Genomic DNA, 23,701 nt, shown 5'->3' with positions numbered 1-23,701 from the left:
ATTTCCAGCCATCATTCAGGAACCGGTTAGGTTGCAAGTTGGAGGTCACCTCCATGTGTTCATTGAATGTTACAGCTGAACAGATCCCGAGCACCAACTTACCCCTCCCCACCTTCCATCACACCTCAATTTACAGATGAGAACAGTGAAACTCCCCCAAAATGAGATGAAGCAATGTCATCAAGATCACATAGCTGGTCAAAGGCAGGACTAAGACAGGAACACAACATGGTTAGAACTGGTGATGGTCTTAGAAGTCAGTGTAGTTCAGGCCCTCAGGTCCCATGTTATTGTGTTGCCTCTTCTATTGGAATTGACTCCTTGTGTCTCTACCTTCCCTTGCCTCTCCCTCCCATGGACTTATCTGCTTCCTGGGCCTGCCTGTCTGAGGCTGCAGAAAGAAGCACCAGTACCTGGCAGGGACTCTCACCAAGCTCACCACAGCACAGAACCTATTTTTTCCCAGCACTCCTTGGTCTACCTCACTCTCTGCAAGATAAGCATCCTGTCCTCCAGCAAAGCAATCAGCCAATGAGGTAGAGCTCAATCATAAAGAGCTGAGACCTGTCTGCCCCTCTGCCTTCAAGCCTTTCTTTCCACCAAGAAGAAGGCTCTGTCCTTGGGCTTCCCACCCTGGGCTGGCTGGTCTCAGATCAGGCCCTGAAAGTGTGTTGACAGTGCTGGCATTCTCCTGAGTTGTTGCCAGAAAGTAGGCAGCCCCTTCAGTCTCCCAGAGTATACACTGGGGAAGCACTTCCACTTTTTGCTAAGAAGAAAGCTCACCTGGATTCAGCTCCCAGCCAGTTGTAATCCATTTGGATGGAAACACTTAGTCCTGGACTTTCCAGGTGAAATGAAGCTGCCAGGTGTTTCTGTGCCCAGGATGCTGGTGAAAAAAGAAGAATGAGCCTCAGAACTGGGTTTGCAACACACTGCAGCTGATGAGCTTGGGCGAGGCATGCCATCTCTGGATTCTTGTTTCTTTATCTCTCATTGGTGTGGTGGATGGGGTGGTGTGCATATACATATCTGTATGCATGTGTATGTATGTGCATGAGTATGTGTCACGGGGGGAGCACTGTGATGATGGAGAGATAGCATATGAAAGTTAGAAATATCAAGCATTCTACCAATGGGTGAAATCACTCTTTTCTCTACCTAGAAAATGTACTGCTCCCTCTGCCCTCATCTGCAAAGCACAGGGCCTCTAGAGTCATTCTAGGGGTGATGACTCTGCCTCCTCTCCTCCACTCACGTGTCCATAATGCACTGGCCTTTGCCTGGGGACAGTGGCTGGGATGATCTTTTCCATTGGCTGCCTCTTTGTTGTCTGTTTTGTCACTTCTATCTTTTCCATGCAAGCTGCTATTGCTGTCCTCCCTTAGTCCTCCAGGGTGAGGACCTTAGAAGCTGGGCCCTTTTGGAGGTGGTATAGGATGCCCTCTGTTTCCAAGATTTGATACCTTAAGAGGGAAAGACTTTTTGAACCTCATTAAGCATTTGTGAACATTCTTAAATGATGGCGAGAGAGGAATGTCTGTTATCAAAGAACTTCTGAGGGCTGCTGTGGGCTCAGAATGTGTGTACCTGAGCTTGCTCCCTCTCTCTGTGGTCCATGACTTCAAGTGGAATTGCAGCATCAGAGAGACCATTGCGAGTGGCCCAGTGGCTGGAATTAGGAGCTCTGATGTCACCTCAAGGGTGAATGCTGCCTTTGATTCCCTCCTTCATCCTCTTCTCTTGTAGCCCTCCCCCCACCTACCACCCCTTCCTGCCCTCCTGCTCCCCCTGTTCCTCCTCTGGCTCTGTCACATACATTTGCATTGGCTGATGGAAGTCTGAAAGTATGATCCATACCCAGGGATATTTGAACTGTATTAGGGGAACATTGAAAATGATTTTAGGGAGAAAGGAAGAGAGGGAGGGAAGGAAAAAGGAAGTAAGGAAGGAAGGAAGGAAGGAAGGAAGGAAGGAAGGGCAAAGGGAGGAAGAAATTTAAGGACAGTCTTTCCTCCTCCTCCATCTTTGTGGTAAGAGAGTAAATTCATGAATAAAACAATGTCTTTGCATTGGCATATTGCTTTTACATTTGAACCTGATTGTAGTATCCCTAAGGAGGGTATGGATTATAGTACAGGGAGGAGCCTGCAGTTCAGAGTGGTTAAGTGATTTGATAATAAGTAGCAGAGATAGAATCAGGCCCCACACCTCCCTGTCCAGTGCTCTGCCCATTTCCCCGCATCGCCTCCCAGGAGCTACACAGGAGCTGTCATCCTTGACCTGATGTGATTCCAGACATGTTGGGGCATCATGTTCTTATTTGGAAGTAACAGGCCTGTTCCACCTTGCAGGCATCGATTACCGTGTGAAGATGGTACATGTGGGTGACTCTCAGGTGGCCCTGCAGCTGTGGGACACGGCCGGGCAGGAGAGGTGAGGAGACGTCCTGATGTAACACTGCCTCCTCCATTCCCCCAGTGGGGCTGAAGGTTTGGGTTGCAAGGGAGGGCTGTGCTCCCTTGACCTGTGGCCCTTCAATGGCAGGTATCGTTGCATCACCCAGCAGTTCTTCAGAAAGGCCGATGGTGTCATCGTCATGTATGACCTCACAGCCAAACAGTCCTTCCTGTCGGTCCGGCAGTGGCTGAGCACCGTGGAGGTGAGCTGGTGACATTCCTGGGAGCACTATGTGGGCCTCTTGCTTTTCTCTCTTCTCTGCCCATCTCCTGCCTGTTCCTCTGCTCTTTCAAAACCTTCTCCAGGAACAAACCGATTCACACATTTGTTTACCCAAGTGGCCAGTACCAAGCTAGCTACTGGGGACTCTAAAGTGACCAAGACAGATACAGTCCCTGCTCCTATGGGACATAAAAAAATAGAGATTGTACCAATAATTATATCATTATGATTTCAATAAGAGCTATAAGTGAGTAGGACAGGATTAGAGGAGGAGGACAGAGTACAATGTCAAGGAAGGTGTCCCTAAGAAATGGGTGTTTAAACTGAGTTACAATTGTGCTGTTCCCCCACTCTCACCACCGCCTCCCCAAACCCCTGCATTTTCTAGCTCCAACTGGCCCAGCTGTGCCCAGCCCAAAGTGACACCACACAGTGTTTTGAGGCTTCTGTCACAACCCTTCACAGGAGGGGAGGTTGACCCACAATATGAGGGCCCCAGGTTCACCCCAAAGTCTCTCTGGGTGGGCCCACAAGCAACAGCACTCTTGTTTGAATTCTAGATTATCTCTGAGACACTACCTCTTGACTTATACTTGTGATATGTCCCTTTTAACTTCCTGACCATCTGCATGCTCTTCCTTTACCACTTAAATGCAAACTTTTCAAGGCCAATGGCAGAGTGGGCAAGCCACTTACTTCTTTTAATAGGGCCTTGCTGATTCATTTACAAAGCAATCAGGTAGGGTGTCCCGTTTTCCTTCCACCAGCAGAATTCATGCATTGTTCATTTATTTGTTCAAAACACTGCCAGCCACTCTCCTAGGATCTGGGAATTAGAGCAGCAGGTAGATGAAACAATGTCCCTGTCCTCACGAAGCTTACATTCAACCTCTACTCAAGCCCATTAGACCTTCCGTGGACCCCTTACTTATTTACCACACTGACACATTGCTGTAAAGGACATAGTTCCCAGCGTGGATCTGTGCTGCATGCACTCTGTGCCTCCTGGGAACTGAAACTGCATCTTTGTCATAGTAACAAAGTGCTTGCAGGGGGCCCCACAGAACTAGAGCTCAACCCATGTTGGATGCCTGAATGGATGCTGTATCATTGTGCAATCAGAATCCTGGAGTTGTTCATTTCTTCATCCTTTTGGCCCTAATATCTATGATTCCTCCCACCAAAATCTGTTGCTCTTATAGTTTGGACTGGCTGTGCCACTTCTTTCTCTACTCTTTTAGTTCTTTCTCCTTTCTTTTTTTTTTCTAATAGAGAAGGAAAGGGAGAGAGAGAGAGATAGAAACATCAATATGAGAGGGAGACATCGATTGACTGCCTCCTGCACACCTCTACTGGGGCTCAATTCTGCAACCTGGGTATTGTACCTTGGCCAGGAATTAAACCAGAAACCTTTTGGTGCATGGGATAATGCTCAACCAACTGAGCCTCACTGGAAAGGGCTCCTTTCTCTACTCTTAATCCCCATCCTTCTCATTTCCCCCAAAATAAAGAACAAGAATGGAAGTCAGATTCTTGGGTTTCTTAGAAATTTGCTTAACACAAATTATTTCTTAAAATCTTTGAGCCTAAAAACAGTTATAATAGAGAAAATGTACATTTTGAGATGTAGTGAATGGCTCTACACCAAGCTATTAATGGAAACAAATGGTATGGGTCATCTGGAAGTGGATCTTATTTGAACTTTGGGATTTCAGACATGACTTTTCTTTGACATCACCAGTGATTTATATTCCTCATTGAAGTTAAGCACCAGGACTTTAGTGCTTACCTGATACAGTGGTTTTCAAACTTTCTCTGGTGGAACCCTAGAAGCAGAGTAACACTCCTAGGGACAGAGGCAGGGCATGGAAAGGTATAACCATCACAGTTCTGGGCCCTCGTCCCCTCTGTCAGTCAGAGCCACTGTAGTTCTTTCAGTCAGGTATATTGGAGGTGCTGGTACAATTTTGCTAGGTAAGAAGGTTACCCTTTGAAAATCACTAGTCTAAGACAGCCATCTCATTTTCAAACTAAGATGTTGAGGATATGCCTTGGTCAGGCGGCTCAGTTAGTTAGATCATCATCTCATACAGCAAAAGGTTGTGGGTTTGGTTCCTGGTCAGGGCATATACCCAGGTTTTGGGTTCAATCCCAAGTTGGTGCGAGTATGGGAGGCAACTGATCACTATTCTCTCTCACATAGATGTTTCCCTCTCTCCCTTTCTCTCTCTCAGAATCAATAAGAAACATATCCTCAGGTGAGAATTTAAAAAAAAAGAAAGAAATTGAGGCCATAACTTTGGGGGGAGTGGGGGAAGGTCAGCCATTCTTTTTCTAGCCACAAACATTTTTTTGATATTTTAGTTTTCCAAGTACAGTTTACATACAATATTGAATTAGTTTCAGGTGTACAACATAGTGATTAGACATTTATATTCCTTAAAAAGTGATCATCCTGATAAGTCTAGTACCCACCTGTCACCACACATAGTCTGTTCTCTGTATCTATTAGTCTATTTCTGTATTGTTTGTTTGTTTATATTGTTCTTTAGATTCCACATAAAAGTGAAATCATATGGTATTTATCTTTTGCTGTCTGACTTATTTCACTTAGCATAGTAATACCCTCTAGACCAGTCGTGGGCAAACTACGGCCCGCGGGCCGGATCCAGCCTGTTTGAAATGAATAAAACTAAAAAAAAAAAAAAAAAAGACCGTACCCTTTTATGTAATGATGTTTACTTTGAATTTATATTAGTTCACACAAACACTCCATCCATGCTTTTGTTCCAGCCCTCCGGTCCAGTTTAAGAACCCATTGTGGCCCTTGAGTCAAAAAGTTTGCCCACCCCTGCTCTAGACCCATTCATGTTGTCTCAAATGACAGGATTTCATTTCTTTTTATGTCTGAGTAATATTCTATGTATATATGTATCCATTTGTCTCTTGATGGAAACTTAGGTTGCTTCCATATCTTGGCTATCCTATATAATAAAGAGGTAATATGCAAATTGACTGTCATGCCCTCACACAAGATGGCCGCCCCCGTGTCATCACAAGATGGCTGCCCCCATGTGGTCATAAGATGGCCACACCCCATGTGGTCACAAGATGGCCGCCCCATGTCATCACAAGATGGCTGCCACAAGATGGCCAGCATGGGAGGGCAGTTGTGGGCAACCAGACCAGCAGGGGAGGGCAGTTGGGAGTGACTGGGTGGGCAGGGGAGGGCAGTTGGGGGCAATCAGGCTGGCAGGGGTATAGTTAGACGTCAATCAGGCTGGCAGGGGAGTGGTTAGGGGGTGATCAGGCTGGCAGGCAGAAGCAGTTAGGGGTAATCAGGCAGACAGGCAGGTGAGTGGTTGGGAGCCAGCAGTCCTGGATTGTGAGAGGGATGTCCCTGTGGGATTGGGCCTAAACTGGCAGTCGGACATCCCCCAAGGGGTCCCAGATTGGAGAGGGTGCAGGCTGGACTGAGGGACACCCCTCCCCCAGTGCTGAATTTCATGCACCAGGCCTCTAGTTATAAATAATGCTCAATAAACATTGGGGTGCATATATTCTTTTGAGTTAGTGTTTTGAATTAGTGTTATGTACCTGAAGTTGAAACATTGGGGTCATAAGGAAGTTCCATTTTTAATTTTTTACAGACCCTCCATACTGTTTTCCACAGTGGCTGCACCAGTCTGCATTCTCACCAACAGTGCACAGGGGTTTCCTTTTCTTCACATCCTCACCAATGCTTGTTGTTTATTGATTTATTGATGATTGCCATTCTGACAGGTGTGAGGTGATAGCTCGTTGTGGTTTTAACACTTGGAGTGGGGGAAACGAGTTAAGTCGGCTCGCGTGAATTGCGCGTACTCCGCGGGAGCCGTCTTAACTCGGTTCATATAGATTTGTGGTGGAGTGCGGGAAACGTGTAAACTAGGGCCGATTGTAACTGCGTATTACCAAATATTTGTTTGTTTGCCGTTCACAAAGATACCTACCTGCGTATGCGAACCGTTTCATACCTATTGGGGTAATAGGTATCATAAAAATCCCTGATTTTGCGCGGGAAACCTAAATAATTGCCCGCGCCATCTTATATTTTGGCGGGAAATTCACCCCACACCGGAGTGTTAATTTGCATTTCCTTGATAATTAGTGACATTGAGGATCTTTGCTTTTGTGTATTGACCATCTGTGTTTCCTCTTTGGAAAAATGTCTATTCAGGTCCTCTGCCCATTTTTTTAACTGGATTGTTTGTGGTTTTTTTTGGTGTGAGGTTGTATAAGTTCCTTATAATTTTTGGATATTAGCCCCTTTTCAGATGTATCATTAGCTAATATCTTCTCCCACCCAGTAGTTTGTCTTTTTCTTTTGTTGATGGTTTCCTTTACTATATACAAACGTTTTATTTTTATGTAGTCCCATTTGTTTATTTTTTCTTTTGTTTCCCTTGCCCAAGGAGACATATCTAAAAAAAAATATTGCTGAGAGTAATGTCAAAGAGTTTATTTTCTATGTTTTCTTCTGGGCTTTTTATATTTCAGTCTTACATTTAAGTCTTCAATCCATTTTGAGTTTATTCTTATAAGAAAATGATTTTCATTTCTTTGTATGTATCTCTATCCAGTTTTCTCAACACCATTTATTGAAGAGACTGCCTTTACCCCATTGTATATTCTTATTTCTTTGTCATAGATTAATTGACAATATAGATGTGGATTTATTTCTATTTCTATTTTGTTCCATTGCTCTGTGTCTGTTTTTGTGCCCGTACCATGCTGTGTTGATTACTGTAACCTGTAGTATAATTTGAAATTAGATAGCATGATACTTCCAACTATGTTCTTCTTTCCCAAGATTGTTTTGGCTATGCAGGGTCTTTTGTGGTTCTATGTAAATTTTAGGATGATTTGTTCTAGTTCAGTGAAAAATGTCATTGGTATTTTTATAGTGATTACATTAAATCAGTAGCTTGCTTTAGGTAGTATGGACATTTTAACAATGTTAGCTCTTTCTGTTCATAAGCATGGTATATGCTTCCATTTATTTGTATCTTCTTTCATTTCTTTCTTCATTATCTCATAATTTTCTGAGTATAGGTCTTTTACCTTCCTGGTTAAATTTATTCCTAGGTATTTTATTGTATTTGATGCAATTATAAATGGGATTGTTTTCTTAATTTCTACTTCTGATCATTCATTATTTGTGTATAAAAATGAATCATTTTTGAATATTAATCTTGTATCCTGCTATTTTACTGAATTTATTTATTAGTTTTAATAGGTTTTTCTGGGTATAATCTTTAGAGTTCTCTAGGTATGGTATCATATCATCTTTAAATAATGACAACTTAACTTCTTCCTTTACAATTTGTATGCCTTTTATTTCTTTCTCTTGTCTGATTGCTGTGGCTAGGACTTCTAATACTATGTTGCATAAAAGTGGTGAAAATAGACATTCTTGTCTTGTTTCTGATCTTAAAGAGAAAAGTTTTGGCTTTTTATCATTGAGTATGATGTTATCTGTGAGTTTATCATATATATCCTAGCCACAAACATTTAATTGTCCCTAAATATCTATATTTTGATATATACTAGAGCTAGGTGGAGGAATTTTAAATAGTCTGGGATTAATACAGATAAATGGAGTCAAATTCATGGAACTTCCCTCTCTGCCATCATTAGGAAGGTGTAGTTACTAAGTCTCCTGTTTAGCACAGAGAGCCTGTGACTGAGCAGGAGTAGTAGAAGATCAGGTTGAATTTGGTGCTGATGGTAGAGGTGAAGAAATATTAGAGGGCATCATCACAGCTTGAAGCATAAGTTCAGTCATTCTTCAGAAAAACTATGCCATGTGCTGTTCCTTATGGGGTGGGGCTGAAAGCATTGTCAGCATGGGCCCATCAGGAGTCCCCATGGAGCCCCGGTGCCTCTATGGGCTCAGAAGCCAAGCTGAGATGGCAGTTCTTTATGTGGTTAATTCAGAATTATCTGTGTGTGGATGGGCCTTTTTATACAATTTGTAGTTTGAGTTCTCCTTTTTTAAAATTAGCAAAAGATATAGCTAAACTCTCAATGACTATCCCAAACCTAGATGAACATCAGGATCACCTGTGGAGCTATCAAACAAAACAGATGTCAGGGCCTTCTCTCCCAGACAGAATGACTCAGGGCCTGGAAATGTAAAAATAAATAGATAACACCTTCCCAAGTGACTCTCAGCCATCATGGTTCCCAGCCTGACAAGTGTTTCTCCAACTCTAATAGGCCTAGAAGTGTCCTGGACATCTTGTTAAGATGCGGAATCTGACTCAGCAGGTCTGGGCTGGGCCTGAGATGCTGCATTTCGAACACGTGGTCAGAGGAGGTTAATGCTGCTGGTCTAGGGACCACACTTTGAGAAGCAAGCCTCTAAATCTTATTCAAAGATGTTCATGCCCTTCAATGAGAATTTTCTGAGCTTCTCCCGCATGTCCAGCACCCACGAGGCACTCCTGAGGACTCAGTATGAGGCACCCAGCTGGGTGGCCCAGGGTTTTGAGAGCAAGTGCAGAAGGCTGTGTCAGATGGCAGACAGCGTGGTGAAGGTGTGGCGCAGTGGCATCATAAATGTGATAATTCTCAAGATTCTTGAAAAGCTAACTCATTCTGCCGTGGCAACCAGCAATCAGAGGTGTCAGGCGATAGATTAAAACTTGACACCTAATTTGATTGGAGAGGAACTGAAGATAACAAGTACTTTATATTTGTGAAGCACCTTATTTTTCCATGGAGCTCCAAGCATGCTGCCTACTCCCTCACCTGGGGAAGGGAGGGTGGAGGGGAGCTTTAATAACAGGCTGCAGGTTCTAAAGCCGTATTATTAAGTGAATGCTGGCCAGCTGTTCTCAATGCCCCTTCCTCCCACAACCTGAAAAGCAGCACAAGAATAAAGGGCTAAAATTGCCCCAGATTATACATATCAAAGACTTACTCGTGGCAGAGGTTCTGTAGTTGGAACAGACTCTCAAGGGAGGTATGGAGCTCCCTGAAAAGGAAGGCCTTACCATCCCAGCTCAGCCATTCCTGGCCATGAAACTGTGGCCAGTCACACAATGAAGGAAGGAATCAGAGTCTCTGAAAGGTCCCTCCTGGCCCCCACATTCTACAAAGTATGACACTAGACTCTCTGGGGGCCACAGGATGGGTCAGAAGTGTTTGTGCATCAGAGGGACCCTAGAGGATCCTTCCAGCCCAGAGGGAACCAAAACCCTTTGGCTCGGAGAAGCACCTTGCTTTATGAGGTGGGAGCATCCTGTCCTGTGACTGTTCTCCTCCCTCCTCACCCTCCCTCATCCTCCCCACCTGGACAGCTTAACCCTGCCCACAGGCCTTCTGCAGAAGAGGCCCAAGCCGGGCCCAGACACACTCTGTTCTGTGCTGATACTCCTGCCCTTTTACATTTCCTACACACCTTATAGGAAATCAAAGCGGTTAGTCATTCCTGCCAACTCAGCATTCCCAACCCTCCCTACCTCCTTCTCATCTCTGCTGCTGGGACTGGCTTAACCAGTCCAATCTGAACAAGAAACTGGTTGAGCTGTAAGGGCCCCACATTTAGACCATGGGACACACCAGACATCTGAAGGCTTTGGGGCTCGTATCCAACAGAGAAAGTAGCATTTAGAATGAGCTTGGTGGGCTGGTATTTCCCCAAACCCAGATTTTTGGTCCTTGTGTCTGCATGTTGAACTTTTACTTTAGATCTTTTTGTCATTCCAGAGCACTATATTGTTAGATCTCTAAGTCAAGGAAATGGAATATGACTGGTATCATTAAGCCTTTGAGCTGGAAAAAAGGGGAAATTAATCCAATGCAGCCTCTTGTTATAGAGATGAGAAATCCTGAGATCCAGAGAGGAAGTGACTTGTCCAAAGGCACCCTGGCCTGTGAGACAGCACAGCCAGAACTAAAATCTAGGGCTTTGCCACTGCGTTATACTTCTTTCTCATCACATGGCCCATGGTTGAAATCTGCTTCTGAGAAAGAGGTGTTCATTTCTTTTTCAGTCCTGCCAGCTCTGGTCTCAAAGCAGAACCATTAGTTCTTCAGCAGAAAGGGGTCAGGCCCACTTTCCTCTCCTTTTGTGGACTGTTGGCTAATTCTCATTCTGTGATCTTTGTCATTGGTGACAATGTGCAACACAGAGCAAAAAATAGCAGATTTGTTCCCCACATTCCAAGCTAAGCTTGAAGTGCTGGCAGTTTAAAGGAACTACACAAATAAATCTTGTTTTGACTCATAGTCAAGGGGGTGGATAAATATGGAAACCCCCAAGATATAATTTTACAGTCATTTTTTTCTTAGCATAACTGCAAGCTTTAATGTGCTGAGAAATTTTTGTTCTGGCTCCAGAGAGATAGCAGCACCCTCCCAGTTAAGTGCTTTTCTTGCCTCCCAGCATATAGATGTACACACACACACACACACACACACACACACACACACACTACAACCAACCAAACCCAACAGCTGCACATTCGGAGCTAAATGTCAGTCCGCTGCTTCAAATTGACAGCCTTGTTATTTAAAATCAGAGATGCATAATCTTTTGAATTCCAACTAGTCTGTCTTCCAACAAGCTCAAGTTCACAGAAAGGCAACTAAAGTGATTGGAGGTGTAGAGAGGCTTCTGTATCTAAGTCAGAAGAGGGAAACCAGCTCTAGAGGCCTATTTCACAGCTCAGAGCAGAGAGGAGCGATTGGGGTGGGCCCCATAGGACACCTGAGCCAGGTCTCCTACAGAGATTGTGTGCACGGCTAAGGGGCTTCAGTTCCTTCCGTCTGACCTGGCATGCCTATGGGACTTTACCAACATCTGTAGAAACATCAGCAGAGGTTGGGGGACCATAGATTTGTTCTCCAGAAGAGGTGAGCTTTGGACTTCATCAGGTGGATAATTATGAGCAGCTTTGTGGCAAGCGATATATAGGCTGAAAACCTAATTATGTGTACAAAAAGGGTGGAGTTTAGGCAGAGGTTAAAGTGAGAGAGGACCATGAGACACCCACCCCAGCCCCAGCCCCTCCTCGTGGGTGGCCCTGTGTCAGAGACTGACTTGGGGCTGGAGTGACGTCCACTGGCTGCCCACGGTAGCACACTCTCCAGTGTTATGTGTGGTCTCACTTATTTTTGCCACATCTTTGGAGAGAAACCAAATTCTCCTTTATCAGTGGGGGGAGTGAGTTGTGCAGAATGTCTGTGTAACAGGGACAATGCAAAGAGCAGAAGGCACGGCTCCAGATGGGGAACTTCTGCCCCTTCTAAGCTCTTCTATGTTTATATCCAGGAATTTCTTTTAAAAAGAAGACTGTCCCTTCTTTTCCCAAGGGGCACACTGCTGTGTGTGGTGCACAGGGCTCAGATGTCAGGCTTAGGACTGTTTCCTGCCTCATCAGATCCCCTCCTTCAGTACCCAGCATGTCCTTTAAAAGGGAGGAAACTGAGGCCACCATTCATACCAGATTGGGTAGGACTCCTGCTCTGGGATTTCAAGTCTGATGCTCATATTTTCAGAGTTTCCATGACAAGAAATCCCACAAGCCTTAGTCATTCCTCACACATAACTCTACAAATATCTCTCCTGTGCTCCAAGCAGCAAGCCCTTTGGCCCATCTCCTGCCTTCCTCCTCTTTTCTTCCTTTTCTGTATAAAACTCTTTGCCCAGGTTTCTGTGGCACAGCACAGTCAGAGAATGGGGGCATTCCCATTAGCGACACAGCATTCTTTATATGCCATAAGTGGGGTTTTCACTTGCAAATTATTAAATGCAATCCACTTAACACATCCACTACAGTGCACATAATTGAATCCATTTTGATGGGTCAGAAGACAATGTAAGTTCTTGTGCCTTTGAGTCACCATTACCAACATTATTTACCATCTTACCATGGATATGTGGAACACTGCTTTTAGAGAGTTCTAGTTAATGAGACACTAAATAGCAGAGAGTTTGTTGGAAATCAGAATTTAGAGGAAAACATTAGAGAATTGTGGGCCCTCATAACTCAGTGACTTTGATGTTGAATGTTCTCTTGGACTCTCTGAGCCTCAAAATTCTCATTGAATAAATTTTTTCCTGACTGAACAGCAATAAAATTGAATTTATAGTTTAAGGAATCATTGAGGCTTAATTTCAAATGTAATTGCATTTAAACTTAAAATAGGTGTACCTATTGGATGGGCTTTGGACATTTATTTGGAATGGCAATGTAAAATAGCTGAATTATTGGCGAAACTATAACTGTTAGCTTCTTCTCCCGCAGCCCCCTCTCTTTAGTACATTTAGCTACAATGAATAACTATTCTCTACCAAATTATGATCAAAAGCCCCTAATTAAATATCTCACAAGTAAAAATAACAACCTGCTTAAATGTGAACATTACCCTATGTCCTTACTAAATAGCTGTGTGGCCTAGGCCCTTTGCCCTCAGGAGAGGGACGGACGGTGCACCCACTTCACAGGGAGGACGCCGAGGCACAGGGACTCTGGGAGCACAGGCCCCTGCTGGTCTGCCGCAGCCGCAGGAGGAGTAAATAGGGTTGACCCCTTGAATAATCCTGTCACTTCTGGCCCAAGAGGGGCAGTTGCTATGGCCACACAGTTCTTCCCATGCAGGGCTTCCTTCAGACCCAGAGTACCCAATGACAAGGCTCTGCAGGCCCACGTGGTGACCTCCATGAGGCACACAACAGTCATTTTCCCAGCACCATGGACCCAATAGCATGAATCAGATTTGGACCCTCAGAGAGCTTACGTGCCCAATATGAAATGCCTGGAGATGCCACTTCTAACCCAGCAACCCCTAGAACAGCCCCAAACCACATTGCATTAATTCCTTTGGTTCATTCTTGTTAAGACTAAGTCTGGTCATGTAGGAATGGCCTCAGTGGGGTGTGAGCCCTGGAGAAGGACACATAGTTCAAATGTGCCCTCATCCTGATACCCACTCCCAGCACATCCAGGGGGTCTGCGTGTTCTGTCCAGCATCCAAGGAGAGTGGCAAGGGGGAGGTCACTGCACTGACAGGGACTGGGGGTACCCAGAGGCACCCAGAGGGGGGCCTCGGGCACCTGGCAGAAGCCTTGTAAACAAAGGCTGCCACAGAAGGTGGGTCTCAACTGTCAGGATGCCTCTGTAGTCACCTGGCCTATTGCAGCAGGAGGGCGTTCGCAGCTGGATGTGTCTTTCCATCCAGCATTCCAAGCCTGCCCCCTGGTTCTCCCTGTGGATGCTTCTCTGAGTGGGGATGTCTGTTCCGCAGGAAGCTGTCGGGGACCGTATTCCTGTACTTCTGCTGGGCAATAAAATCGACAACGAGAAAGAGCGGGAAGTTCCCAGGGGCCTTGGAGAACAGCTGGCCAAGGTAAGAGCAGGCATTCCCATCTCTATGGACCGGGTGGCACCCAAGGCAGTTGGTGGGGGAACCTTCCCTGGAAGCCCACTGGGAAGGAAGCGAGTGGGCAAGATAGGCGTCCAGCTCCTGTGCATGTGGAACTTTCCATGGGAGCCTCAGATTGTAAGTGGGAGTTGTCCAGGGATGACTAAGGTGTGGGGAATTTTCCCAAATTCTTTCCCTCAGAAGTCAGAATTAGAAATTCTTAGATAGTGAGAAGTTGGTTATTTTAGTCCCTATCTGATGCTCGAATCCCATCATCTGTGTTTCCACTTGACCGCCTCCCGGGATGGAGCACTCACTCACGGCAAGGCTGGTCCTTCTTTGGACAGCTCTGTGGAGAGTGCATCCTGTCTGTCAGACTGAGCCTCAAAGCTGTGAACTCGAGACAAACGCAGGGCACACACTGGATGGCCTGCCGTCAAACAAGCAGCGGCCCGCTTGCCCAGGCCCAGAACCAACAAGCCTGGACGGAAATCAGGCAGCAAAACACGCCGTGCTCTCCCTGGGCTGCTCCAGCCCTCAGCATAGTTTTCGGGGCACCGTGTGTCCGGAAAAATGGGGGAGCTGTTCGGCCAAGGATTCATCATCTTAGTGTGCTCAAGCTAAGCAGAGGCTCGTGGCTCAGAGGCTGGGAAAACGGGCACAGATGGTAAGATCCAAGGAAAAAGAAGGAAGAAGGGCCCGGTAGGTGTTCCTATGGAGGGTCACCAAGCAGGTTCATCCACAAACCCTCATCCTCAATTCCAAAATCCAAAAAGCTTTGAAAACAAAGAGCGGTTTTGACTTCATCTGGCAGAAGAATCTGACCAGAACTGACATGCAGCTATTTATGGTCTCTGTGTGCCACACTCTGAATGAATATTCAAATGTTTCACTGAAGAAATATTAATATGCTTGGTTACAGGATGCTGTCCAGACCCACTGAGAGTACTATTTGATATCGTGTATACATGCATTATCTTTCTGAAACTCAAAATTTCTGGATTCTAAAATACAACTGGATCCAAGGATTTTGATTAAGGAACTGCAAGACCTATATTTTTCTCATCTCGTTTTCTTTTTTTTTTTTTGTCAATGAAACAAAAACAGGCTCAGAGAAATTAAGTGATTTATTCAAAGTATCACACAGGTTCTCAGTGGTGGGGTCTGTACTTGAGGCTGGAAGACAAACTGTGTCTTCCAATTTCAGGCCCTGTGCACGTCCCCCACCTCCCCAGGAAACCTTCGTTCTTCACAGACTGGCCAGGAGTCAGGGTCTGACTGAGGCGGGAGGGGCAGGGGTGAAGAGGGTAGAGGACAGAGCTGGGTCCGTGGGGTGTGCAGCAGGAAAGCTGAATTGGAAACAAGCATTTGCAGAGCCTCTTGATCTGCAGCCACAAAAGAAGTGTCCTCACTCGACTGCCTGCATCCCCACAGGACATCAGCCTCCAGGGCTCAGTGCCATTAGCACTGTCATGAGGAAGCAGGACAGCTATAAATGGGAGTGATAAATAGAAAATGATGAGCCTTGGCCAAGGCCCCACTGTGCTGTGTGTGCAACCCAGCCTCTGCCTGGTGAAGGGATGAACAGTTGTCCATGCACCAGGGCTCACAGCCACGCTGGAGTGCTAATTAACTGTGTGAAGGAGGATTCCTATGGGAGCCCTCAGTGACATCTGCCCCTAGGCCATGGCATGCCTGTGTCCTGGGAAAAGTGTGCTGCTGGGAGCCCTGCCATTAACTCAAGACAGGGCTGAAGCAGGCAGGCCACTTATACCTTCTCTAGCCTCAGTCTTCCTGCCCATGAAGTGGGAAGAATGTTGCCTATCCTGGCCTCTGAGTCTTTGCCTGTCTGCATCACAGGCTGGTGTGAAAAGGAAATGAGTACACTCTACCAGAGAGTAATTAGAGGGAGTGTGAAGCACTAAGGCAGCTTAAGGTTTTGTTGCTTCACAGTTATTACAACTCACCTGGGAAATGGTTACAGAACTTGCCTGAGAAGACAGAAATCAACCTCTTAGAGAATGGCAAGGGGTGGAGGAATTAAAGAGGACTTGGAGAGGAAGCAGGGGTGTGGGTAGATGCAGACAGTGTGCTCTCCCCTACCCCACAGTTCCCTCCAGCTCCCCTCCTTTTATCCCCTCTGTTTTATGATTCTAGGAGAACAATCTGATCTTCTATGAATGCAGTGCCTATTCTGGTCACAACACCAAAGAGTCCCTGCTCCATTTGGCCAGGTAGAGGACAGCTCCGCGGATGGGATGGGATGGGATGGGATGGGATGATGTGACTGCTTTGTGGGTCTGACAGGGACCACTGCATCCACCACCACCACCCACGCCCCCACCTGGGACCTCACTGCATTCACCAACCCCACCTCCTATCCCAGACCTCACTGCACTCCCCATCACCCCACTCCCCAGCTGCAGCCTCATCGCACTCACCACCACTCCCACACACCCCTACTCTCAACCTCACTGCATTCACCACCCCCCACACCCCTCACCCCCAATCTCACTGCATTCACCACCACCCCCCACCTCCCACCCCCAATCTCACTGCATTCACCACCACCCCCCACCTCCCACCCCCAATCTCACTGCATTCACCATCATCCCCCACCTCCCACAGACCTCTGGTCTGTTTTCTGTGTGCCTGAGCCTCTGGGTAAATGTACTGGTGGCCTGGGCCTTTATGTGTGATTCCAGGGGTCAGGGGCAGCCTCTGAAACACAAAAAAAGCCAAGAAGGAAGCCTCCCTGCCTGTCACTGGGTCTGCAATCTTCTCTCTTAAAGGCTGCCTTTCCCCAGGATTTCTTTAGTTTTATTGCTAACACTATTATAGATGTCCTCCATTTGCATACCCCTTTTAGCCATCCCCCTACCTCCCCCTTCCCAACTCCCATCACCACACTGTTGTCTGTGTCCTCTTTTTAAATGCAAATGATCATGGGAAAGGTCATATCTTAGGTCCCACAACCCTGGCTCAAGTCTTAGCAGGGATTAGTTGCCAGCCAGCTGGGATCAAGGAGGGGTTAGGACTCCTAGGGAGGGGGAGGCGGAGGGGGAGCCCAGGAGAGAAGGGCTGTGATGGGAGACCAGAGGCAACCAAGGTGATGGCATTCCAAGGGCTGGTCCCATGGAGAGACACTTCCATAAACCTCTGCCTACATCACAATTAAGAAAACGCCACAACACACAGGGCCCTAATTTCCATACCTGAACACTCACTCCTTTATCTATTCAGGCATTGATTTCATTCCATCCATGCACCAGCTAACAAACATCTAATAGTACTCATTTGTGCTGAGCATTCATTCTGGGGCATCTGAAAATATTTTAGGTGAGTAATTAAGAGCCCAGAACAAGTTCTATGCACTGGCGAGGTTGTAGAGTGATGCAAGGCCGTGGGGAAAGTTTTAGGCTTTTCTCTGCACTGATTCTCAGAGCAAGTCACTCTGCCTCTGAGCTTTGCCCCTAACGTAGGCACATCGATCATACCTTCCCTGCCCACTTCCAGGTTGGTGTGAGAATCAAAACAGGTGCTGAAGGTGAAAGCACTTTGACAGTATGAAGAGGGATAAGATACTTAACACTGTTTTTAATCCTTCCTTTCCCACATTTAATCTGGAGTTGTAGCCACATGGGACAGCCCTTCCATAGAGTTAATAACTAAGAAATATATTTTCTGAGCCTCTATGTGTTCCGGGTACTGTGATGGGCTGCAGAAATGAAGAGACAAACAGTAGTCTCTGCTCTCAGTAGCCTGAGGGAGCGATGGGGTTTGAACAGAAGGGTCAGAGTGCTATCCTCGCACTACACCACCTGGAAGGTCCGGGGGGGGGGGGGGGGGGCTTCCTGGAGGAGGTGGGAAGGCTCACTATTGACTGAAATCTGGCTTTACACATTATACTCGTGTGCCTGTAGTCCACAGGGGGAGACTTGGAATACTCTCTCTGATGCTCTGGTGAGGTTGGGGTCCCTCAGTATTACCCAGAGGGTCTGTAACCCAAGGGCCTAGCAGCTACCCACAGTGATGCTATTCCTTCCCTCCTCCAAGGATCCTCAAGGAGCAAGAAGACACAGTGAGGGAGGACACCATCCAGGTTGCCCGCCCTGCCAAGAAAAAGTCCTGCTGTGGCTGAAAGGCACCGCCTCCGCCTCTCCCCGGGGCCTGGCTCACACAGGGCCCACCTGAATGCTGCACGTGGCTCCGGCACAGGTGCTCCTGCCAAGGCCAGCCCAGACCTCTGTCCTTGACAGGGACTTGCCTTCCCCAAAGAAAGGGGAGCACCTCATCTCAGGAGAGCACCTCTTGGAGCACCTTAGAGTCTTTCCTCTTCCTTCTTTCTCTAGATCCCAGATGCCCAATCCTTTCCCTCCCTCCCCCCACCTCCAGCTTGGCTTCCTGGGGAAAGAAACAGATGGGCTTTCCCAGAGAAGCCACCACGTGCCTTCTCCACCCCCCTTCTCCCCCCAACCCCCTTGCCTTTAAGAGCCTCAGCAATGCAGTTGCCATGGTAACTGTGCAGGGCCGACTTGCTGCTTCCTGCAGGCCACAGATACAGCACCTGGGCAATGAATGCCAGGGTGGCTGGTCTGGCTTTGGCTCCTGTTCTCTGGATGCCAATGGGACACTCTTGGCATATGGTTCATGGACCTCAAGGTGCCCGTGTGGTGTTCAGGGGAGCAAACCTGGGCACCCACATCCTATTCCCCACCCCACATGCTCCACCCCCAGGGGTCCTGCTCCTCCCTGGGCTTCAGGGCCCAGCCTCTCTCAGCAGCCACTGGCCTGTGGCATTTGCCCCACGGGTTCTCAGAAACAGTGCCTTATAATAACCCCAGCCTTTTCTCCTCACCACCCACCCATAGCCAGGACTCCCAGGTGGACTGGGGGTGATAAATGTGCACCTGGGGTTAGGGAGTGGGCTTACTTCCCGCTTCACTTTCAGAGATGAAAAGAAAACCAGGGGAAAAAAACCATCTGCTGCTAAACAGAGCGACCATTTCTGGAGGGTATAAATAAACTATAGCTATGTAAAGCCATTTTCTAAATGTTTCTCAAAATAGCTCTCTGGGAAATTGTACGTGATGATTGACAGGGTAGCTTGACATGCAGGCAGTGAGGCCCAACACCAGGTCCATCGTTACTGACTTCATTTTATTTGATTTGAGGTTTTCCAGAAGACCGTGTGTGTGTGTGTGTGTGTGTGTGTGTGTGTGTGTTAAGTGTGGCTGTGATGGTGACATTTTGCTGGTGTTTGTCAAGAGAGTGTAGCTGCTGGCCTGGGCACCGTGACTGCAACAGCTCAGGGCATTGGAATAAAGGGAAGGTCTGGGCCTGTGGTGGTCTCTGGCCTGGGTGCTGATGAGCACCCAGCCCAGGCAGCTCCAGCATCACTGGCTGGCTGGCAGCGGAGCTGGCGAGGGCACTCTTGCCCTGGGAGGGAAGTTGGATGAAATGACCATAAAGATCACTGCTGATGACCATTCTCGGGCTGTGGACCCAGGCCCGCAGGAGAGGAGGTGGTGAAGGGAGAGAGGCAGAAAGTGCCCACACGCCTCTGAGATGACTCAAGACAAATGCACACAGTCAGCCAGGCCGGGGAGAGGCCACAGTTCCCAATGCTCCTCCCTACATCCTCTCCACAGACCCCCAAAGGGGTCAGAGCCCCAAGGGTCTCCAGGGAAATGCCCACTTCTTTTTGCAGACTCCTCTCTTCTCTGTCATCCAGCCTTCGTAGGCACCAGGGAGCCCGTGCAGGGTGTGGAACAAAAACCAGCAATGAGCACTGGAAGGTGCCCCTTGACCTTGGGCAAGCCGGCTCCCTCCCTGGGCCCCCATCTCAGCAGTAAAGTGAGCAGTGGGCTATTGATGCTCCAGGCTCTTCCCCCTCAGAATGCTTTTGACAACCTGCTCATTTTCCCACTTAGGCTGCTCTGGCCCCACTCAGAGTTTGCGGGGAACTCAAAGGAGACTCCATTTCCTAGGAGAGGACACTGGTGGTGCTCTCATTCGTGGGATGCGTGGGGGACGGTCACCCCGCGGTGGCCCTCTTATCTGGTGTGTTGCTGTGTGAATGTATGTTTTATGTGTATGGAGTACAGGTGGAAGGTAGGGATCGCCAGGGAGAAAGGGAAGCAGCTGGCCTGCTTCTGATGGAAACAGGAGGGCAATTGGGATTTATGGGGCAAGCAGGCTCTCCGGGGGGGGGCCCTCAGCCACAGATGCATCTGTCCCTGAACACCTGACCCCTGGCTCGGGCTGCATTTTTTCCATTTAGGAGAAGTGGATTCAGGACTTAGAGCAGGGTGGGATGACCCTAGTGCCTGGCCTTCCAGTGTGTGGGGTAAATCCCCACGAACCCTCAAAGGTCCCAAGAGACAGAAGGGCAGAAAGTGTCTTCAGGCCTCTGCTGCTCCCTTTTCCAATCTCACTTGAAGAAGTGTGGAGCATGAGGACTTCAGAGAGACTCTGAGAAGTTCTGTGTCCCCATGTCTCAGCCTCCCCTTCTCTCCTCCCCTTCTCTCCCATTCATTTTAAGGAATTTTGTAAAATATATTTTATTGATTTTTTACAGAGAGGAAGGGAGAGGGATAGAGAGTTAGAAACATCGATGAGAGAGAAACATCGATCAGCTGCCTCCTGCACACTCTCCACTGGGGATGTGCCTGCAACCAAGGTACATGCCCTTGACTGGAATCGAACCTGGGACCCTTGAGTCCGCAGGCCGACGCTCTATCCACTGAGCCAAACCGGTTAGGGCACTCTCCCATTCCTTTTAAACCACCACGGTGATCAAAGTCACCCAGGGATGGTCAGCCTGGCCCTGAGCCAGCAGTGCTATCAGAAAAACCGCTTCTCCATCCCATTTACATTGCTGTTATGATCTTGAGCAAGTCACTTCACCAGGCTTCGTGTTAATCTGTAGATTAGAGGTTTCAACATCAACCTCTCAGGGACATTTAAACTAGTAAATAAAGCAATGTATGTGAAGTACTTAGCACAGTGCCCAGCACAAGAGGTGCTAACAAATAGGGGCTATTACTGAGAGCTGCTGCCCAGACCCTTTTCCTTGCTTCAGTTTCAGATAAGAACGAACTAACACCAAGTGTTTACTCCCAAACTGGATAAATCCCCATTCCCCAATCCAGTTACCTGGCTGATGAGCTGGTATCTGGCTTTGCCTCATGGCCTTTGGCTTCCCAGTCAATGTCTGTAGTCTACCAGTGTCTGTGGTCTGATTTCAGCCCCATAGCCCACTCTCCCTCCCTGTCTGTGGTTCTCCAGGACTCAGATAGCAGCTCAGACCCGGTGCCAGCTCCTTGGTGTTTACCTGGGAATGACCTGTGCTCGTTGCCATTCCTGGATCCTCACTTGTTGCTGTATTCTGCTTCCTTGTGCTTCTTCTGGGGTCTGCTGCTGCCCTCAGCCTTGAATTGCCAAACCATGAGTTCTGGCACCAAACCAATGCCCCGTTCACTTTCCTTTCATGGACTCTTTGGAGTTTTTTCTGTTTCTCTGTGATACCCTAGCTTTATTCCACGTCTTCCCATCCTGTACTCTTTCTCTATTCTTTTAAATGTGTATATATATATATATATATATATATATATATATATATATATATTATTGATTTCAGAGAGGAAAGGAGAGGGAAAGAGAGCTAGAAACATCAATGATGAGAGAGAGTCATTGATCGGCTACTTCAGCAACCCAGGCATGTGCCCTAACCGGGAATCAAATCATGACCTCCTGGTTCATAGGTCGGTGCTCAAAGACTGAGCCACTCTGGGCTCTTTCTCTATTCTTAATACCTCCACCTAGTCTTGGACTCTCCTCCTTCCTACTCTCCCCTGGCCTACTCCAGGCCACACCTGTGTGCTCTATCAGCCCTTTGTTTCTGTCACAAAAGATCTTAAACAAATTTCTACTAAGGTGTTAATACAAATGGTGGCTTCAGGGCTATATTTACATTTTAACAAAGAACTCTAAGGGCGACTAAAACTTTAACCCAAGGAATGAATTCTTAGTGGTAGACTATTAAGCATCATAATGGGTCATGGGCATCAAATATTTAAGACAGAGATGCCTTCTCCTAGACTGCTCTTAAAGACCTCAGTTTTCTCCATGTATTTTGGAGCTCTATTCCTAGGTTCATGTATGTTTATAGTTGTTTATTTCTTCTTTATGAAATAGCCCTTTATCATTATAAAGTATCCTTCTTTGTCTTTATAGCAATTTGTATCTAAAATCTATTATTTATGATATTAGTATAGTCACAACAGTTCTCTGTCAGTTGCTGTTTGCATGGTGTATTTTTCCATCTTTTAACTTTCAACCTATTTGTGCCTTTGAGTCTAAAATGATCCTCTTATAGACAGCATATAGTTGGATAGTGTTTTAAATCTATTCCTCCCATCTCTGCCTTTTAATTGGCAAGTTTAAACTGTTTACATTTAATGTAATTACTAAATTAAGATTTATGCCTTCCATTTTGCTATTTCTTTTTTATATTTCAACTAGAGGCCCGGTGCACAAAATTCATGTGGGGGTGGGGGGGGTCCCCTCAGCCCAGCCTGCACCCTCTTCAATCCAGCATCCCTCTCACAATCCTGGACAGCTGGCTCCTAATCGCTCACCTGCCTTCCTGCCTGGTTGCCCTAACTGCCCTCCCTGCCAGCCTGGTCACCTCTTACTGTCCCCCACTGCCGGCCCGGTCACCCTCAACTGCCCCCCTCTGCTGGCCTGGTAGCCCCTAACTGCACCCCCTGCCGACCTGGTCACCCCCAACTACGCCCCCCCCCTCCCCCGCCAGCCTGGTCACCCCATGCAGCCTGCCGGCCTGGTTGTAGGCAGCCATCTTGTGAGGGTCTAAGGGTTAATTTGTATATTACCTCTTTATTATATAGAATCTCTTTTTTTCCTCTATCCCTCCATTGCTGCCTTCTTTTGTCTTAGTTATTTTCTAGTGTGCTGTTTTAATTCCCATTTTTTTCATTTACTATATTTTTTTAAACTTATTTTCTTGGTGGTTACCTGCTGTTTTTATTAATATCTCATTTATAACAAACTAGTTTAGATAAATACCTACTTAATTTCAATGGTACACAAAACTGCTTTTGTATAGCTTTATTCCCCCTTCCTTATGTTGTTATTGTCACAAATTGCATATTTATCCATTTTGTTTCCATCAACATAAATGTACAGTTATTTTATGGAGTTGTCTTCTAAATCAAACAGGAAAAAAGGAATTAAAGCAAAAAATACATTTATACCATTTTCTATAATTAATTATGAAATTGCTTTTACCAGTGCCCCTTATTTCTTCATATATTGATTCAAGTTGCTATCTAGTGTTCTTTTATTCCAGTCATATTTATTATAGAGCAGGTTTGCTAGAGACAAACTTTCTCAGTTTTGTTTATCTAGAAATGACTGAATGGTAACTGTAGGATATAGACTTTTGGTTTATAACTCCCCCTACCACTTGCCAACCTTCCTTCCCCCCACCCTTGCACTTCCTTCCCTGTTCAGTCAGTATGTCAGTACTTTGAATATACCATTCCATTGTTTTTGGCCTCCATGGTTTCTGATGGGAAATCAG

The 23,701-nt window shown here is 46.7% G+C and overlaps 1 protein-coding gene across 2 annotated transcripts in view; it reads left to right on the top strand.

The window, feature by feature from the left end:
* Positions 1-19,132, top strand: part of CRACR2A (calcium release activated channel regulator 2A) — a 138,875-nt gene extending 119,743 nt beyond the window's left edge. For both annotated transcript variants that reach the window (XM_070407574.1, XM_070407573.1), the window contains 5 exons: positions 2,352-2,433; positions 2,545-2,659; positions 13,978-14,079; positions 16,252-16,328; positions 18,151-19,132. In XM_070407574.1, coding sequence (XP_070263675.1) covers positions 2,352-2,433; positions 2,545-2,659; positions 13,978-14,079; positions 16,252-16,328; positions 18,151-18,235 — 461 coding nt within the window. In that variant the 3' untranslated portion in view covers positions 18,236-19,132. The remainder of the gene's footprint in view (positions 1-2,351; positions 2,434-2,544; positions 2,660-13,977; positions 14,080-16,251; positions 16,329-18,150) is intronic.
* Positions 19,133-23,701: the final 4,569 nt, after the last annotated feature.

The sequence above is a fragment of the Myotis yumanensis genome, unplaced genomic scaffold (genome assembly GCF_028538775.1).
Source record: "Myotis yumanensis isolate MYYU_CA2020_CCGP unplaced genomic scaffold, mMyoYum1.0.hap1 SCAF_3, whole genome shotgun sequence".
NCBI classification, from domain to species: Eukaryota; Metazoa; Chordata; class Mammalia; order Chiroptera; family Vespertilionidae; genus Myotis; species Myotis yumanensis.
Note: the sequence above shows the minus strand (reverse complement) of the source record. Positions and strands in the feature narration are given on the sequence as shown.